This window comes from Phallusia mammillata, chromosome 5 (genome assembly GCF_965637545.1).
Source record: "Phallusia mammillata chromosome 5, kaPhaMamm4.hap1.1, whole genome shotgun sequence".
NCBI lineage: Eukaryota > Metazoa > Chordata > Ascidiacea > Phlebobranchia > Ascidiidae > Phallusia > Phallusia mammillata.
The window spans coordinates 5,448,359-5,461,446 of NC_137256.1; the positions used below are offsets into that span (position 1 = coordinate 5,448,359).

At 37.7% G+C, this 13,088-nt stretch overlaps 3 protein-coding genes across 3 annotated transcripts; all 3 read left to right on the plus strand.

The window, feature by feature from the left end:
- Nucleotides 1-2,969: 2,969 nt before the first annotated feature.
- Nucleotides 2,970-4,087, plus strand: LOC145229312 (sulfotransferase ssu-1-like). The gene is made up of 2 exons (XM_080094628.1): nt 2,970-3,716; nt 3,775-4,087. Exons 1-2 carry the CDS (start codon nt 2,991-2,993, stop codon nt 3,955-3,957), a joined length of 909 nt encoding a protein of 302 aa, XP_079950754.1. The 5' UTR covers nt 2,970-2,990; the 3' UTR covers nt 3,958-4,087.
- Nucleotides 4,088-6,630: 2,543 nt separating this feature from the next.
- Nucleotides 6,631-7,451, plus strand: LOC145229349 (sulfotransferase 1C2-like). Its single transcript, XM_080094671.1, has 2 exons — nt 6,631-7,229; nt 7,298-7,451. Exon 1 carries the CDS (start codon nt 6,895-6,897, stop codon nt 7,207-7,209), a length of 315 nt encoding a protein of 104 aa, XP_079950797.1. The 5' UTR covers nt 6,631-6,894; the 3' UTR covers nt 7,210-7,229; nt 7,298-7,451.
- Nucleotides 7,452-11,962: 4,511 nt separating this feature from the next.
- Nucleotides 11,963-12,934, plus strand: LOC145228167 (sulfotransferase 1C2A-like). The gene is made up of 2 exons (XM_080093169.1): nt 11,963-12,691; nt 12,758-12,934. Exons 1-2 carry the CDS (start codon nt 11,963-11,965, stop codon nt 12,932-12,934), a joined length of 906 nt encoding a protein of 301 aa, XP_079949295.1.
- Nucleotides 12,935-13,088: the final 154 nt, after the last annotated feature.

Consider the following 13,088-nt stretch of genomic DNA (forward strand, 5'->3'; position numbering starts at 1 on the left):
GTGGGTCACCTCTGTTATTGCCATTAAAAAAAAATGCCAAGGAAATTAACATGAATAAAATCAACACTCCCCCCCCCCATTTTAAAATTTTGAGCTTATTGAACTTGGTGTTTTAATTTATAGGCTGTAGCCTTAAAGCCTGTAGCCCCAATTTTGACTCGGGTTAAAATATCCCAGTAAATTTGTTTGCTTGAACGAACCGACCCCAGCGTGTCAACTGCAGCCTTTAAAAGCGAAACTATCAAACTAACAGAAACTTGTGCATCCCTACAACAATTGCTAACTGACAAACTAGCTTAATGTGCTGTCAGACAGTGTTGGTGGCAAAAACTATAATAAGCGGAAAAATGAAACGCGTCCTGTCAGCTTGTCAGACAAGGCATTCATCGAGAAACGGGTTGACTCGCAATTATCCAAAAACTCAATAGACCAGTGGTTCTTAACCTTTTTATACCGGCCGAACCCCTACGATATTTTTCATCCTCTGGTCGAACCCCAAAGTTACATCCTAGGTTTTAAACCCATTTTGTTTGGTGGGTCGTAATTAGATTTTGTTCAAACGTAGTGCCAACAGTCAATGTTTGTCATTTTTTTTAATTCTGACATAATATTACAAGCAGCTTGTTTTAGGATTGCTTTAATTCCGGCAATTTTTTAGTTTTTACCAAAATGAAGCATTGTATTTTAGCATCTGTACACAAACAAAAAAAAGATGAAGTATATAACAAGTTTTTGCTGCCAACAAAATTTTGTTGTTTTTCTGCTTACGAACAACGCGCACAGTGCTCTTTGTTACCTCAAAAATAAAATAAAACCTTAGTGCAGGGGTGCACAACCTTTTTGCTAGGACGGCCGTATCGCAGAGATGCTTTTTTGTTTTAAAATACTTGGTTTATATTATATATATACCATCTAATAGCTTGGTGCACAGGTTGAGCTACACAGCGTGGAGATCAGTCTTAAGTGTTTATGATGTCATAATCTATATTGTGATGCTTGTGGTTCCTGTTTTGTTGGCATTGTTTGCACACAATAGGCGTACGAAAAGTCTGACACATATGGTTATTTGGCTGGTAATACTTTTTTTAGTAGCACAAAAACTGTTTAGAGCAGTTTAAACATCAAAATATTTAGCAAAAGAGTTTTATTTACGTCACGGCCGAAAACACGACTCTGCGGCGGCATGCTGCCATACCCCCGCCTTAGTGTAAGTGTACCCCTCCCTTAGTATAGTCACTATACTATAGTGTAACCTTCCAGCGTTTTGATATTTGGCAAATAGAAATACCATTTTTTAGCGACCATAGACCCTAAAGTTTAATGAAAACGAGTATTTGTATTGTACTTCAAAAAGACCTTCGTCGAACCCCTGGGGTTCGATGGAACCCCGGTTAAGAACCACTGCAATAGCCAAAAATCTGGTCACAGATTCGTAGTGAAAACCACCTAAATTCATTTGAATGAAAATGATTAGAACTCAAGTGAGCAATAGCATGGCAGAATCTGCCTTTTAACAACCAGACAGAGGTTTGTCACAACAGTAATTGCATGTTTGGTTTCGTGTGGTTGGATATAAGCATCAGTGTCAAGCACTTAGCACTTGACTTTGTGTATGTGTTGTGTAACGTGTTACATACACTTAAGCCTTAACTGCCTTCATCATACGATAGTTTCCTGTGTTTACCCAGTGTTCAAATTGCTGAGCGTGTGTGTATGCTGGCGAGTTTCCTTTCAAGTTAATATTTAAAAAGAATCAACAAACTGTAGGCTCAGTTTTAAAGACGATTAAGTCCAAGTAACATAGCGTGATGCGGTTCCTTTATATCAGTGGTTCTCAAAGTATGGGTCGCGACCCAAACATGGGTCGCGCAGGGTCAAAAAATGGGTCGCGCTGCAGTGATTCCATTCTGCCCAAACGAACTATTACCGTATTAAGTATACACAAACGAATTTTCTTAATGTAGTAGTAAAGTCACCTCATTTGACACGTTGTTCAGTAAATGAATCAATCATTACAACATACCGACAATAGCCTTTCAATTTTACTGTTACGCACATAGCGATTGTAACGTCATAGCACGGGGAAAAAAAGGACAAGGTAATCTTGCGAAACTAGACGTGGAGATGTAACAGTTAGCGTTTAAGGATTATTAAGTATTCATACAAGGAAACTTTTTAGATTTGGGATTCACTTCTATCAATGATCATGGTGCTGCAAAGCCACAATGTGTGTTTTGTTATGCAGTGTTGTCAAACGAATCGACCTCGTTAAGCCTGCAGCCATTTAGACATGGGCAGACTCCTATGCGGCGACGGCGTGGCCTCGAAATTGCAGTTCGGCTCGTTAATAAGAATATTTAAATTTTTTGATGTTTGAGGCTTGGGTCGTGAGATATTCATAAAACTCAGATTTGGGTCGTGGTCAAAAAAGTTTGAGAACCACTGCTTTATATGAAGTAAAACAAAGTGAATGGTTTAAGTGGGTAGCAGATTTTTTGTCATAACTCCGTCTCGAAGAAGCTTGATTTGGCTTGTGTTGGATTTGTCACTTATGGATATTTGCTGAGCTACTGCAGCTGGTAACAGAAGTTGGGACGTGATGTGCTTTGCATGATGCACAAACTATCAACAGTTATAGGGTTGAGTGGGACGGGAAATAACTATCGCGCCGCTTCCTAAAGCTTTGCACGTAAACGCAGGTCGACAACTAGTCATTGCAAGGATGTATGGCGATAAAATAAAGTTACTTTAGATTAGATGAGGTTTGCAAAGCAAAATTGCTATGGTTTTTTACTTAGGCCTACAGTTATACAGATCCAAAAAAGTACAATTGGATTCTAAATGGAGAAATATAGTTTGTTTACATAACCGCTTTGCTTCTTTTGTTTCAAATTCAAAGTTCCAGGTTCGTTCAGTAAAATAATACCAAACTACGATTTGACAATTGTCTTTGTATTTCAGATAAAATATTTAAAATAAATTGAAAAATTATGTCAGATCAAACTGATGCCTTGTTTGTTTACCTAAAGCATCCAGTAACTGGTGAAACATGTATCTACCCAGGCGGTTTTGAGCAGAAACATCTCGATTCAGCAATCCAATATAAAGCAAAACCAACCGACATCTTTGTCTGTTCCGTCCCCAAGTGCGGAACAACCTGGCTTCAAAATATTGTTTGGCTTATAATACACGAAGGCGAGAATATCAATGGGAACATGATGGACTCGATTCCAATGCTGGAGCTCAGTGGAAGCGAAGTCACCAACAAAATTGACGACAGCAAGTATCCACGAATAGTGAAAACACATTACAAGCACGACTGGGTTCCTAAGCACCCTACAGCAAAATACTTGTACATAATACGCAATCCAAAAGATGCCATAGTGTCTTTCTACTACCATTGCAAGGGATTTGATGACTACCAAAGTCCAAGTCTTGATTTTAACAAGTTGTTTGACCGTTATGTGCAAGGTGATGTTGAATACTGGGGTTACTTTGATCACGTGACTGACTGGTACGAACGGCGTCATGAAGAGAATATTCTGTTTTTACTTTACGAAGATCTAAAAGTTGATCCAAAATCTGAGATTTTAAAGATTGCTAAATTCCTCGGCACTAAATATTACGAGTTTCTTACGAAGGATGATGAAAAACTTCTTCAACAGGTTATTGAGAAGAGCAGCTTTCCCGCGATGAAAGTGGCATCTGAGGATCTAGTAAGTGCAACACAATACACACAGATCAAAATGGATTATTCTGTTTTTCACTTTGCAGATTGGAGCTGATCGACGACCAAAAGACCTTCCATTCATTCGCAAAGGGGAAGTTGGCGACTGGAAAAACCACTTGAGCCCTGAACAGTCAAAGATTATGGAAGATCTGATAAAAGAAAAAGGAGATCCAAGTGGATGGAGCTCATTGTGGGACAACCATGGCAATGTGTGGGAAGACAAATGAACTATTATATTTTTGCCAACGTATTCGCTGGACATTTGTAGTTAAGGGCCAAAATAGGTTTAAATACAATTCATCGGAAAATGGTATTAGGTTTTGTTTGACAAATTGCTAGAATAAAATCACACTTCTGTTTGCAGTGTGCTTACGTAGAAAATCAAATGAGGACATCAGCTGCAGTGCAGGCAAAAACACTATGCGCTTTGTACAAAACCCTGTTAATTGATGACATTAAAGAGTTAAGAGTATGCTCAACGTTCGTATTGAGAATTTGTGTACCGAAGTAAACCAGACTAATACCAAACTTACCAGCACAATGCAAAAGGGCAAATGAAATCTCAGCCAAGAAATCACAACAATTTAATAGTTGTTAAGAAAACACTGCTAATAATTCCTTGCCTGGTTGCTTTGAAACCTGTTACACCAGTCAACTGCAAACACACACATACCACGGGTAAAGTTATAAACTGATGCAACGTACACAGCAATCAGGCAATTTACGTCATTCAATGGAACACTAATTGTCTTATCGGCTGTTGCATCACAGATCAATTGTTACGTTTGTCTTACACTTTTAAATTCACATTGATTGGTAAAACGACTTTACATTTGGTGATTCTTGTGTATGTAGAGCAGTGGTTCTCAAACTGTGGTACGCGTACCACTAGTGGTACGCCGGGACTTTTCAGGTGGTACGCGAGTAGCTTTCTGCGATACCTAATTTACGTCCAATCTAAAATTGCAACTCAACTGACCCAACTGATCAGCCCTGGTTTGGGCGAAACTCGTGTTTTTTGACTTTCTTTTGAAATTGCTAAATATGCTAGCCGGGTTGAGAAAATTGGCTTATTTCTTGGTATCTATTCAAACAGGGTTTGAGACATTAGGTGGTACGCAGCGATACAAAAAAAATTTCAGGTGGTACGCGACCCGGAAAAGATTGAGAACCACTGATGTAGAGGATTTAATTAAATTGGCACTCAGTGTTCGCTGTGGAATACCATGACAAAGGTACTCTACTTTTTTGTTTATTGCTGGCCTGGCAGACTATTGCTGCAAAACGGTCGCATATATGGCTGTAATTTGTGTTCACTTTATATAAATTACGTTTCATACACCGTGAAAGCTGGTGAAAACATGATAAACCAGGTTAAGTTATTCATTTGTCATCTCTCAAAGAGTATATCACATTCACTAGTTTAGGAATCTACAATGAAAGTTAAACAGTGCCAGATGAGCATTAAAAGCTTTATTCTAAGCCCAACAAATTAGTTTGATCAGCCTGATGTTCAAAAGGAAACAATTTAATCCTTTATTACTTGAAAAAAGTGGTCAGTGCCTTAGTGCTTCCACTTCCCGCAATGTTTGACGATGGGTTGTTATTTGCTTGTGTAACTTTTACCTAAAGGAACCCGTTCTATAGATAGTTTATTATAATGTTTCAAAGGCTTTTGCTCCTTACTTACTCTTGTTTTAATGCAATAACATAATTTGATATACGCTGTTATTTTCTTTTACAAAAAAAGTTCAAAGGCGAGTTTACTTTCAAATGTTGCAATCAAAGGAATGAAACTTGAATAGCGTTTTAAAGTTGACCCTAAGTGAAATGAAAACTGCTGGTTTGAAGACGCCGTACGGCTAAGAGGAGCTCACTCAGTAACTTTCGATTTTAGTTGTCAGTAGTTTTATGTTTCACTACAGCAGATTCGTCAACATGTTTCTACACCGCACAGTGCGAAAACCTTTTGCATCGTAACAAGCAAAGTGGCTTTGTCGGTTGACCACTGAACCAGTTAATTTAAAACGTGGCATGACAAACGTACAGATAAGCCTAATGAACTTAAAGTGGACTGCAGCCTGTAAGCCATTGTTTTGTAACATCCGATAAGCTAGGGCTACCATATTTCCATCCCCATAAAGGAGGACAAATTGTTGAAACAACATGAAAAAATACTTAAGGGCCCCCCAAAAATAAAGCCTTAGAAATTAGATGGTATTGAATTATAATTCGGATCAAGTTTAACGTTTATCACATCACCACACTAAAAAATGCCTTGTTTTTTCAAAAAATTGTAAAATCTACCTGTATTCTTTAAAAAATAAGTTGAACATTAATATTTGACTGATTTTTAAAGGCATAATTGCCACTTATGTAGTTGTTAAATCAGAAATTCTTTGAAAAGGAGGACATTTGGGTACTTTTTCTAGTTTTCGGAGGACAACTTGGTTTTTGTTAAAAAGGAGGACATGTACTCCAAAAAGAGGACGTATGGTAGGCCTCGCTAAGCGAGCAATAACTTAGTTTCAGCTTTGCATGGTTAATGACTGTTTGATTACATACTGTACTGTCGTCATCGGCAATGGAAGCATTGTTTGCATTGGGGTGAAGTTTATAATTAAACAGTTTGTGTAGATTTTAGAATGTCAAAAATATTTTAAACTGGCAGTGTTTTGCTGCTTGATTTAATGTGTGCATTTGCTTTTATTGAACCAAGGCAAAGTTAAGTTTTTCTTTACCTTTCAGTTTATAATTATTTTGCGATAGAAAATAATGAACGATCAAACTGATGCGACCTTTACTTACCTCAAACATCCAGTGACAGAGGAAACATGCATTTATCCAGGCGGGTTTGAACAGAAACATCTCGATTTAGCAATTCAATACAAGGCAAACCAACCGACATCTTTGTTTGCTCCAGCACCAAGTGCGGATCAACTTGGCTTCAAAATATTGTTTGGCTTATAATACATGAAGGCGAAAAAATCTCTGGGCCCATTATGGACTCGATTCCAATGCTGGAGTTCAGTGGAAGCGAAGCCACCAACTAAATTGACAACAACAAGTATCCTCGAATAGTGAAAACTCATTTCAAGTACGACTGGGTTCCCAAGCACCCTACAGCAAAATACCTGTACATAACACGCAATCCAAAAGACGCAATGGTGTCATTCTACTATCACTGCAAGGGATTTGATCACTACCAATGTCCAGATCTTAATTTTAACAAGATGTTTGATCGCTATGTGAAAAGCGACATTGAATTTTGGGGTTACTTTGATCACGTGGCTGACTGGTATGAACGGCGTCACGAAGAAAATATTCTGTTTTTGCTTTACGAAGATCTAAAAGTTGATCCAAAAGGTGAAATTTTGAAGATCGCCAAGTTTCTTGGCACCAACTATCACGAGTCTCTTAAAAGGAGAATGGAAAACTTCTTCAACAAGTTATGGAGAAGAGCAGCTTTTCCAGCATGAAAGTCGTCTCGGCAGAAATTGTGGGTAGATCGCATTGTTACCAAACAAATGTATTTAATTTCTGTCATCCTCTGTTTTGTGTTAACAGATGGCAATTAAGCGACCAGAAAATCTTCCATTTATTCGCAAGGGGGAAGTTGGCGACTGGAAAAAAACACTTGAGCCCTGAACAGTCAAAGATTATGGAAGATCTGATAAAAGAGAAAGGAGTTCCAAGTGGATGGAATTCATTGTGGGACAACCATGGCAATGTGTGGGAAGACAAATGAACTATTATATTTTTGCCAACGTATTCGCTGGACATTTGTAGTTAAGGGCCAAAATAGGTTTAAATACAATTCATCGGAAAATGGTATTAGGTTTTGTTTGACAAATTGCTAGAATAAAATCACACTTCTGTTTGCAGTGTGCTTACGTAGAAAATCAAATGAGGACATCAGCTGCAGTGCAGGCAAAAACACTATGCGCTTTGTACAAAACCCTGTTAATTGATGACATTAAAGAGTTAAGAGTATGCTCAACGTTCGTATTGAGAATTTGTGTACCGAAGTAAACCAGACTAATACCAAACTTACCAGCACAATGCAAAAGGGCAAATGAAATCTCAGCCAAGAAATCACAACAATTTAATAGTTGTTAAGAAAACACTGCTAATAATTCCTTGCCTGGTTGCTTTGAAACCTGTTACACCAGTCAACTGCAAACACACACATACCACGGGTAAAGTTATAAACTGATGCAACGTACACAGCAATCAGGCAATTTACGTCATTCAATGGAACACTAATTGTCTTATCGGCTGTTGCATCACAGATCAATTGTTACGTTTGTCTTACACTTTTAAATTCACATTGATTGGTAAAACGACTTTACATTTGGTGATTCTTGTGTATGTAGAGGATTTAATTAAATTGGCACTCAGTGTTCGCTGTGGAATACCATGACAAAGGTACTCTACTTTTTTGTTTATTGCTGGCCTGGCAGACTATTGCTGCAAAACGGTCGCATATATGGCTGTAATTTGTGTTCACTTTATATAAATTACGTTTCATACACCGTGAAAGCTGGTGAAAACATGATAAACCAGGTTAAGTTATTCATTTGTCATCTCTCAAAGAGTATGTCACATTCACTAGTTTAGGAATCTACAATGAAAGTTAAACAGTGCCAGATGAGCATTAAAAGCTTTATTCTAAGCCCAACAAATTAGTTTGATCAGCCTGATGTTCAAAAGGAAACAATTTAATCCTTTATTACTTGAAAAAAGTGGTCAGTGCCTTAGTGCTTCCACTTCCCGCAATGTTTGACGATGGGTTGTTATTTGCTTGTGTAACTTTTACCTAAAGGCACCCGTTCTATAGATATTTTATTATAATGTTTCAAAGGCTTTTGCTCCTTACTTACTCTTGTTTTAATGCAATAACATAATTTGATATACGCTGTTATTTTCTTTTACAAAAAAGTTCAAAGGCGAGTTTACTTTCAAATGTTGCAATCAAAGGAATGAAACTTGAATAGCGTTTTAAAGTTGACCCTAAGTGAAATGAAAACTGCTGGTTTGAAGACGCCGTACGGCTAAGAGGAGCTCACTCAGTAACTTTCGATTTTAGTTGTCAGTAGTTTTATGTTTCACTACAGCAGATTCGTCAACATGTTTCTACACCGCACAGTGCGAAAACCTTTTGCAACGTAACAAGCAAAGTGGCTTTGTCGGTTGACCACTGAACCAGTTAATTTAAAACGTGGCATGACAAACGTACAGATAAGCCTAATGAACTTAAAGTGGACTGCAGCCTGTAAGCCATTGTTTTGTAACATCCGATAAGCTAGGGCTACCATATTTCCATCCCCATTAAGGAGGACAAATTGTTGAAAAAAACGTGAAAAAATACTTAAGGGCCCCCCAAAAATAAAGCCTTAGAAATTAGATGGTATTGAATTATAATTCGGATCAAGTTTAACGTTTATCACATCACCACACTAAAAAATGCCTTGTTTTTTCAAAAAATTGTAAAATCTACCTGTATTCTTTAAAAAATAAGTTGAACATTAATATTTGACTGATTTTTAAAGGCATAATTGCCACTTATGTAGTTGTTAAATCAGAAATTCTTTGAAAAGGAGGACATTTGGGTACTTTTTCTAGTTTTCGGAGGACAACTTGGTTTTTGTTAAAAAGGAGGACATGTACTCCAAAAAGAGGACGTATGGTAGGCCTCGCTAAGCGAGCAATAACTTAGTTTCAGCTTTGCATGGTTAATGACTGTTTGATTACATACTGTACTGTCGTCATCGGCAATGGAAGCATTGTTTGCATTGGGGTGAAGTTTATGATTAAACAGTTTGTGTAGATTTTAGAATGTCAAAAATATTTTAAACTGGCAGTGTTTTGCTGCTTGATTTAATGTGTGCATTTGCTTTTATTGAACCAACGCAAAGTTAAGTTTTTCTTTACCTTTCAGTTTATAATTATTTTGCGATAGAAAATAATGAACGATCAAACTGATGCGACCTTTACTTACCTCAAACATCCAGTGACAGAGGAAACATGCATTTATTCAGGCGGGTTTGAACAGAAACATCTCGATTTAGCAATTCAATACAAGGCAAAACCAACCGACATCTTTGTTTGCTCCAGCACCAAGTGCGGATCAACTTGGCTTCAAAATATTGTTTGGCTTATAATACATGAAGGCGAAAAAATCTCTGGGCCCATTATGGACTCGATTCCAATGCTGGAGTTCAGTGGAAGCGAAGCCACCAACTAAATTGACAACAACAAGTATCCTCGAATAGTGAAAACTCATTTCAAGTACGACTGGGTTCCCAAGCACCCTACAGCAAAATACCTGTACATAACACGCAATCCAAAAGACGCAATGGTGTCATTCTACTATCACTGCAAGGGATTTGATCACTACCAATGTCCAGATCTTAATTTTAACAAGATGTTTGATCGCTATGTGAAAAGCGACATTGAATTTTGGGCTTACTTTGATCACGTGGCTGACTGGTATGAACGGCGTCACGAAGAAAATATTCTGTTTTTGCTTTACGAAGATCTAAAAGTTGATCCAAAAGGTGAAATTTTGAAGATCGCCAAGTTTCTTGGCACCAACTATCACGAGTCTCTTAAAAGGAGAATGGAAAACTTCTTCAACAAGTTATGGAGAAGAGCAGCTTTTCCAGCATGAAAGTCGTCTCGGCAGAAATTGTGGGTAGATCGCATTGTTACCAAACAAATGTATTTAATTTCTGTCATCCTCTGTTTTGTGTTAACAGATGGCAATTAAGCGACCAGAAAATCTTCCATTTATTCGCAAGGGGGAAGTTGGCGACTGGAAAAAAACACTTGAGCCCTGAACAGTCAAAGATTATGGAAGATCTGATAAAAGAGAAAGGAGTTCCAAGTGGATGGAATTCATTGTGGGACAACCATGGCAATGTTTGAAAAACAAATGAACTTTTTTGATTGTTGTCTTGTCATATGCTGTACATAGTTATGGGCCAGTATTGGTTTTAATACAATTCATCGAAAATGGTATTAGGTTTTGTTTGACAGAGTTTTGAGAAATAAAATCTCACTTGAGTTTGCAGTGCGTTGATTGAAATACGTAAACTTTTAAAGATACAAACTCGAATGACGACATCAGTTGCAGGGCAAGCAAAGAGAACACTACGGACTCTGCACAAAACCCTGTTACTTATTGGCGTCAATAAGACTGTAAAGCGTCTGCAAACAACCCAACCAGTAAATATACCTGGCCTGGGCATTTCGACACAGGTTACACCAGTCAACAGCAAACAGGCACATACCACGAGTCAGGCAATTTACGTCGCCCCTTTATTCTCAGTTGTGCGTTAGTAACCTACGTACCTTCTGTTGGTTTTACTTCAGTTGACATTGACAACAGTATTTGTAGAAACGTTGAGATGTTTTACAGATAGTGGCTGGTATTTTTCTTGTGAGAATATTTATAACCGTGTATTGTGTCAAAAGTTTTAAAACGACGCTTTGAAATGAAGTTTTCCATTAGGCATAAATAAATACCCTATGTTGGCATCAATGAAAAGCAAAACGCGTTGATGGTGGTATTTGATGTAGTTTTTTATAGATGTGGGCAAATAAGGTATCTATTATATAAAATAATGTTTGTTTATGTATTGCATGAGCCGTTTAAGTGACTTCCTTGATACAAATTTGCATCTTACAGCAGTTCCTAGTTTGCTTAATTTACGCTTGAGTCACTCGCCTCAGTGGTATGTGTGATGTGTCTAACCATCCCTTAGGCACATTAACAAATTAAAACAATTTTTAACCCTGATTCATTCAAGTAAATCATAAATAGTTACTTGTGAACGTATTAATCGAATCATGGTGAGTTTTTATTTATCGGCATCCTCTTGTAAGCATAAAAGTTATCGTTCTGTTTACGCTTTAGACGGGTTAATTGTACGACTGGTAAGTATTTGTTCCTGTTTAAAAATTGCAGTGTCAGCAAAAGTTTACCGCTGTTGGCACAAAGTGAACGCTCCATTTCAGTCGTACAGGCATAGACAGAACGCAAAGGAACAACGGCTTTGCTGTTATAAAAAGACGATAGAAGATTATTAAATTAAAGTTGTTTTCTTAAAAATATGGTAAGTGGAGAAATATTAGTATGTTGCAAGCTATTTTTATCCTAATTCAGTTTAAAAGTTGTTGTTACAGATATGATCATTTTTTGCATTCAGCATTTTTGAACTAGACAAAATGAACGACAAAACTGTACCGACCTACGCGTATCTGAAGCATCCAGTGACTGGTGAAATATGCGTTTATCCAGGTGACTTTGAACAAAAGCATTGTGAGTCTGCTCTTCAGTACAAAGCAAAACCAAACGACGTGTTTGTTTGCTCATATTCCAAATGCGGAACAACCTGGCTTCAGAATATAATCTGGCTCATTTTGCACAAAGGTGAACAAATCCGTGGGGATATTAGAAAACAAATACCTATGCTAGAGTTTGATGGAGACGAGAAACTAAACCAAATCGACGACAGCAAGTTCCCACGAGTAGTAAAAACGCATTTTAAACTGAAGTGGGTACCACAGCACCCAAAAGCAAAATACATTTACATAACTCGCAATCCGAAAGACGCAATGGTCTCATACTATTACCATTGCAAAGGATTTGTCAGTCATTTTGACTGTGAGGATCTTGACTTCAACAAGTTGTTTGATCTATACGTAAAAGGTGACGTCGAGTTTTGGGGTTACTTTGATCACGTGACAGAATGGTACCAGAAGCGCAACGAAACGAATGTGCTGTTTTTGCTTTACGAAGATCTAAAGGTTGACCCAAAGGGCGAAATTTTGAAGATAGCTGAGTTCCTTGGCAAAAACTACTTCGAGTCTCTTCTGGTGGAGAATGGAAAACTTCTTCAGCAAGTTATTCAGGATAGTAGCTTTTCAGTGATGCAAACTGCGTCTGCAGAACTAGTAAGTGCGAATACAATATATTTAGAAGAAGCCTCGACCATAATTAAACTACTTTAATGTCAACAGATTAGTTTGCCGCGGCCGAAAAGCCTTCCGTTCATTCGCAAAGGGGTGATTGGCGATTGGAATAATCATTTGAGCTCTGAGCAATCAAAGATAATGGAAGAGCTAATCAAGGAGAAAGGCGACCCAAGTGGCTGGAGTTCGCTGTGGGACAAACATGAAAATGTTTGGTCAATCTGATTTTGTACGCGAAATTGAATTCTCAAAAAATAAAACATCCATCTTTGCCTGAAATGTTGTCAGCGTGAATTTATATGTTTTTATATGCAAATTTTGAAAAAAAATGCACGTCTTTGCTGGTCTTTATATTCGATTATTGAGATAAACGGGTCCC

What these genes read in the sequence shown, in the direction of transcription:
- LOC145229312 (XM_080094628.1), top strand. Translation starts at nt 2,991, where the DNA reads ATGTCAGATCAAACTGATGCCTTGTTTGTTTACCTAAAGCATCCAGTA. An exon ending in AAGTGGCATCTGAGGATCTA is followed by an intron (nt 3,717 to 3,774) that starts GTAAGTGCAACA and finishes TTCACTTTGCAG; the next exon opens with ATTGGAGCTGATCGACGACC.
- LOC145229349 (XM_080094671.1), top strand. Translation starts at nt 6,895, where the DNA reads ATGGTGTCATTCTACTATCACTGCAAGGGATTTGATCACTACCAATGT.
- LOC145228167 (XM_080093169.1), top strand. Translation starts at nt 11,963, where the DNA reads ATGAACGACAAAACTGTACCGACCTACGCGTATCTGAAGCATCCAGTG. An exon ending in AAACTGCGTCTGCAGAACTA is followed by an intron (nt 12,692 to 12,757) that starts GTAAGTGCGAAT and finishes TAATGTCAACAG; the next exon opens with ATTAGTTTGCCGCGGCCGAA.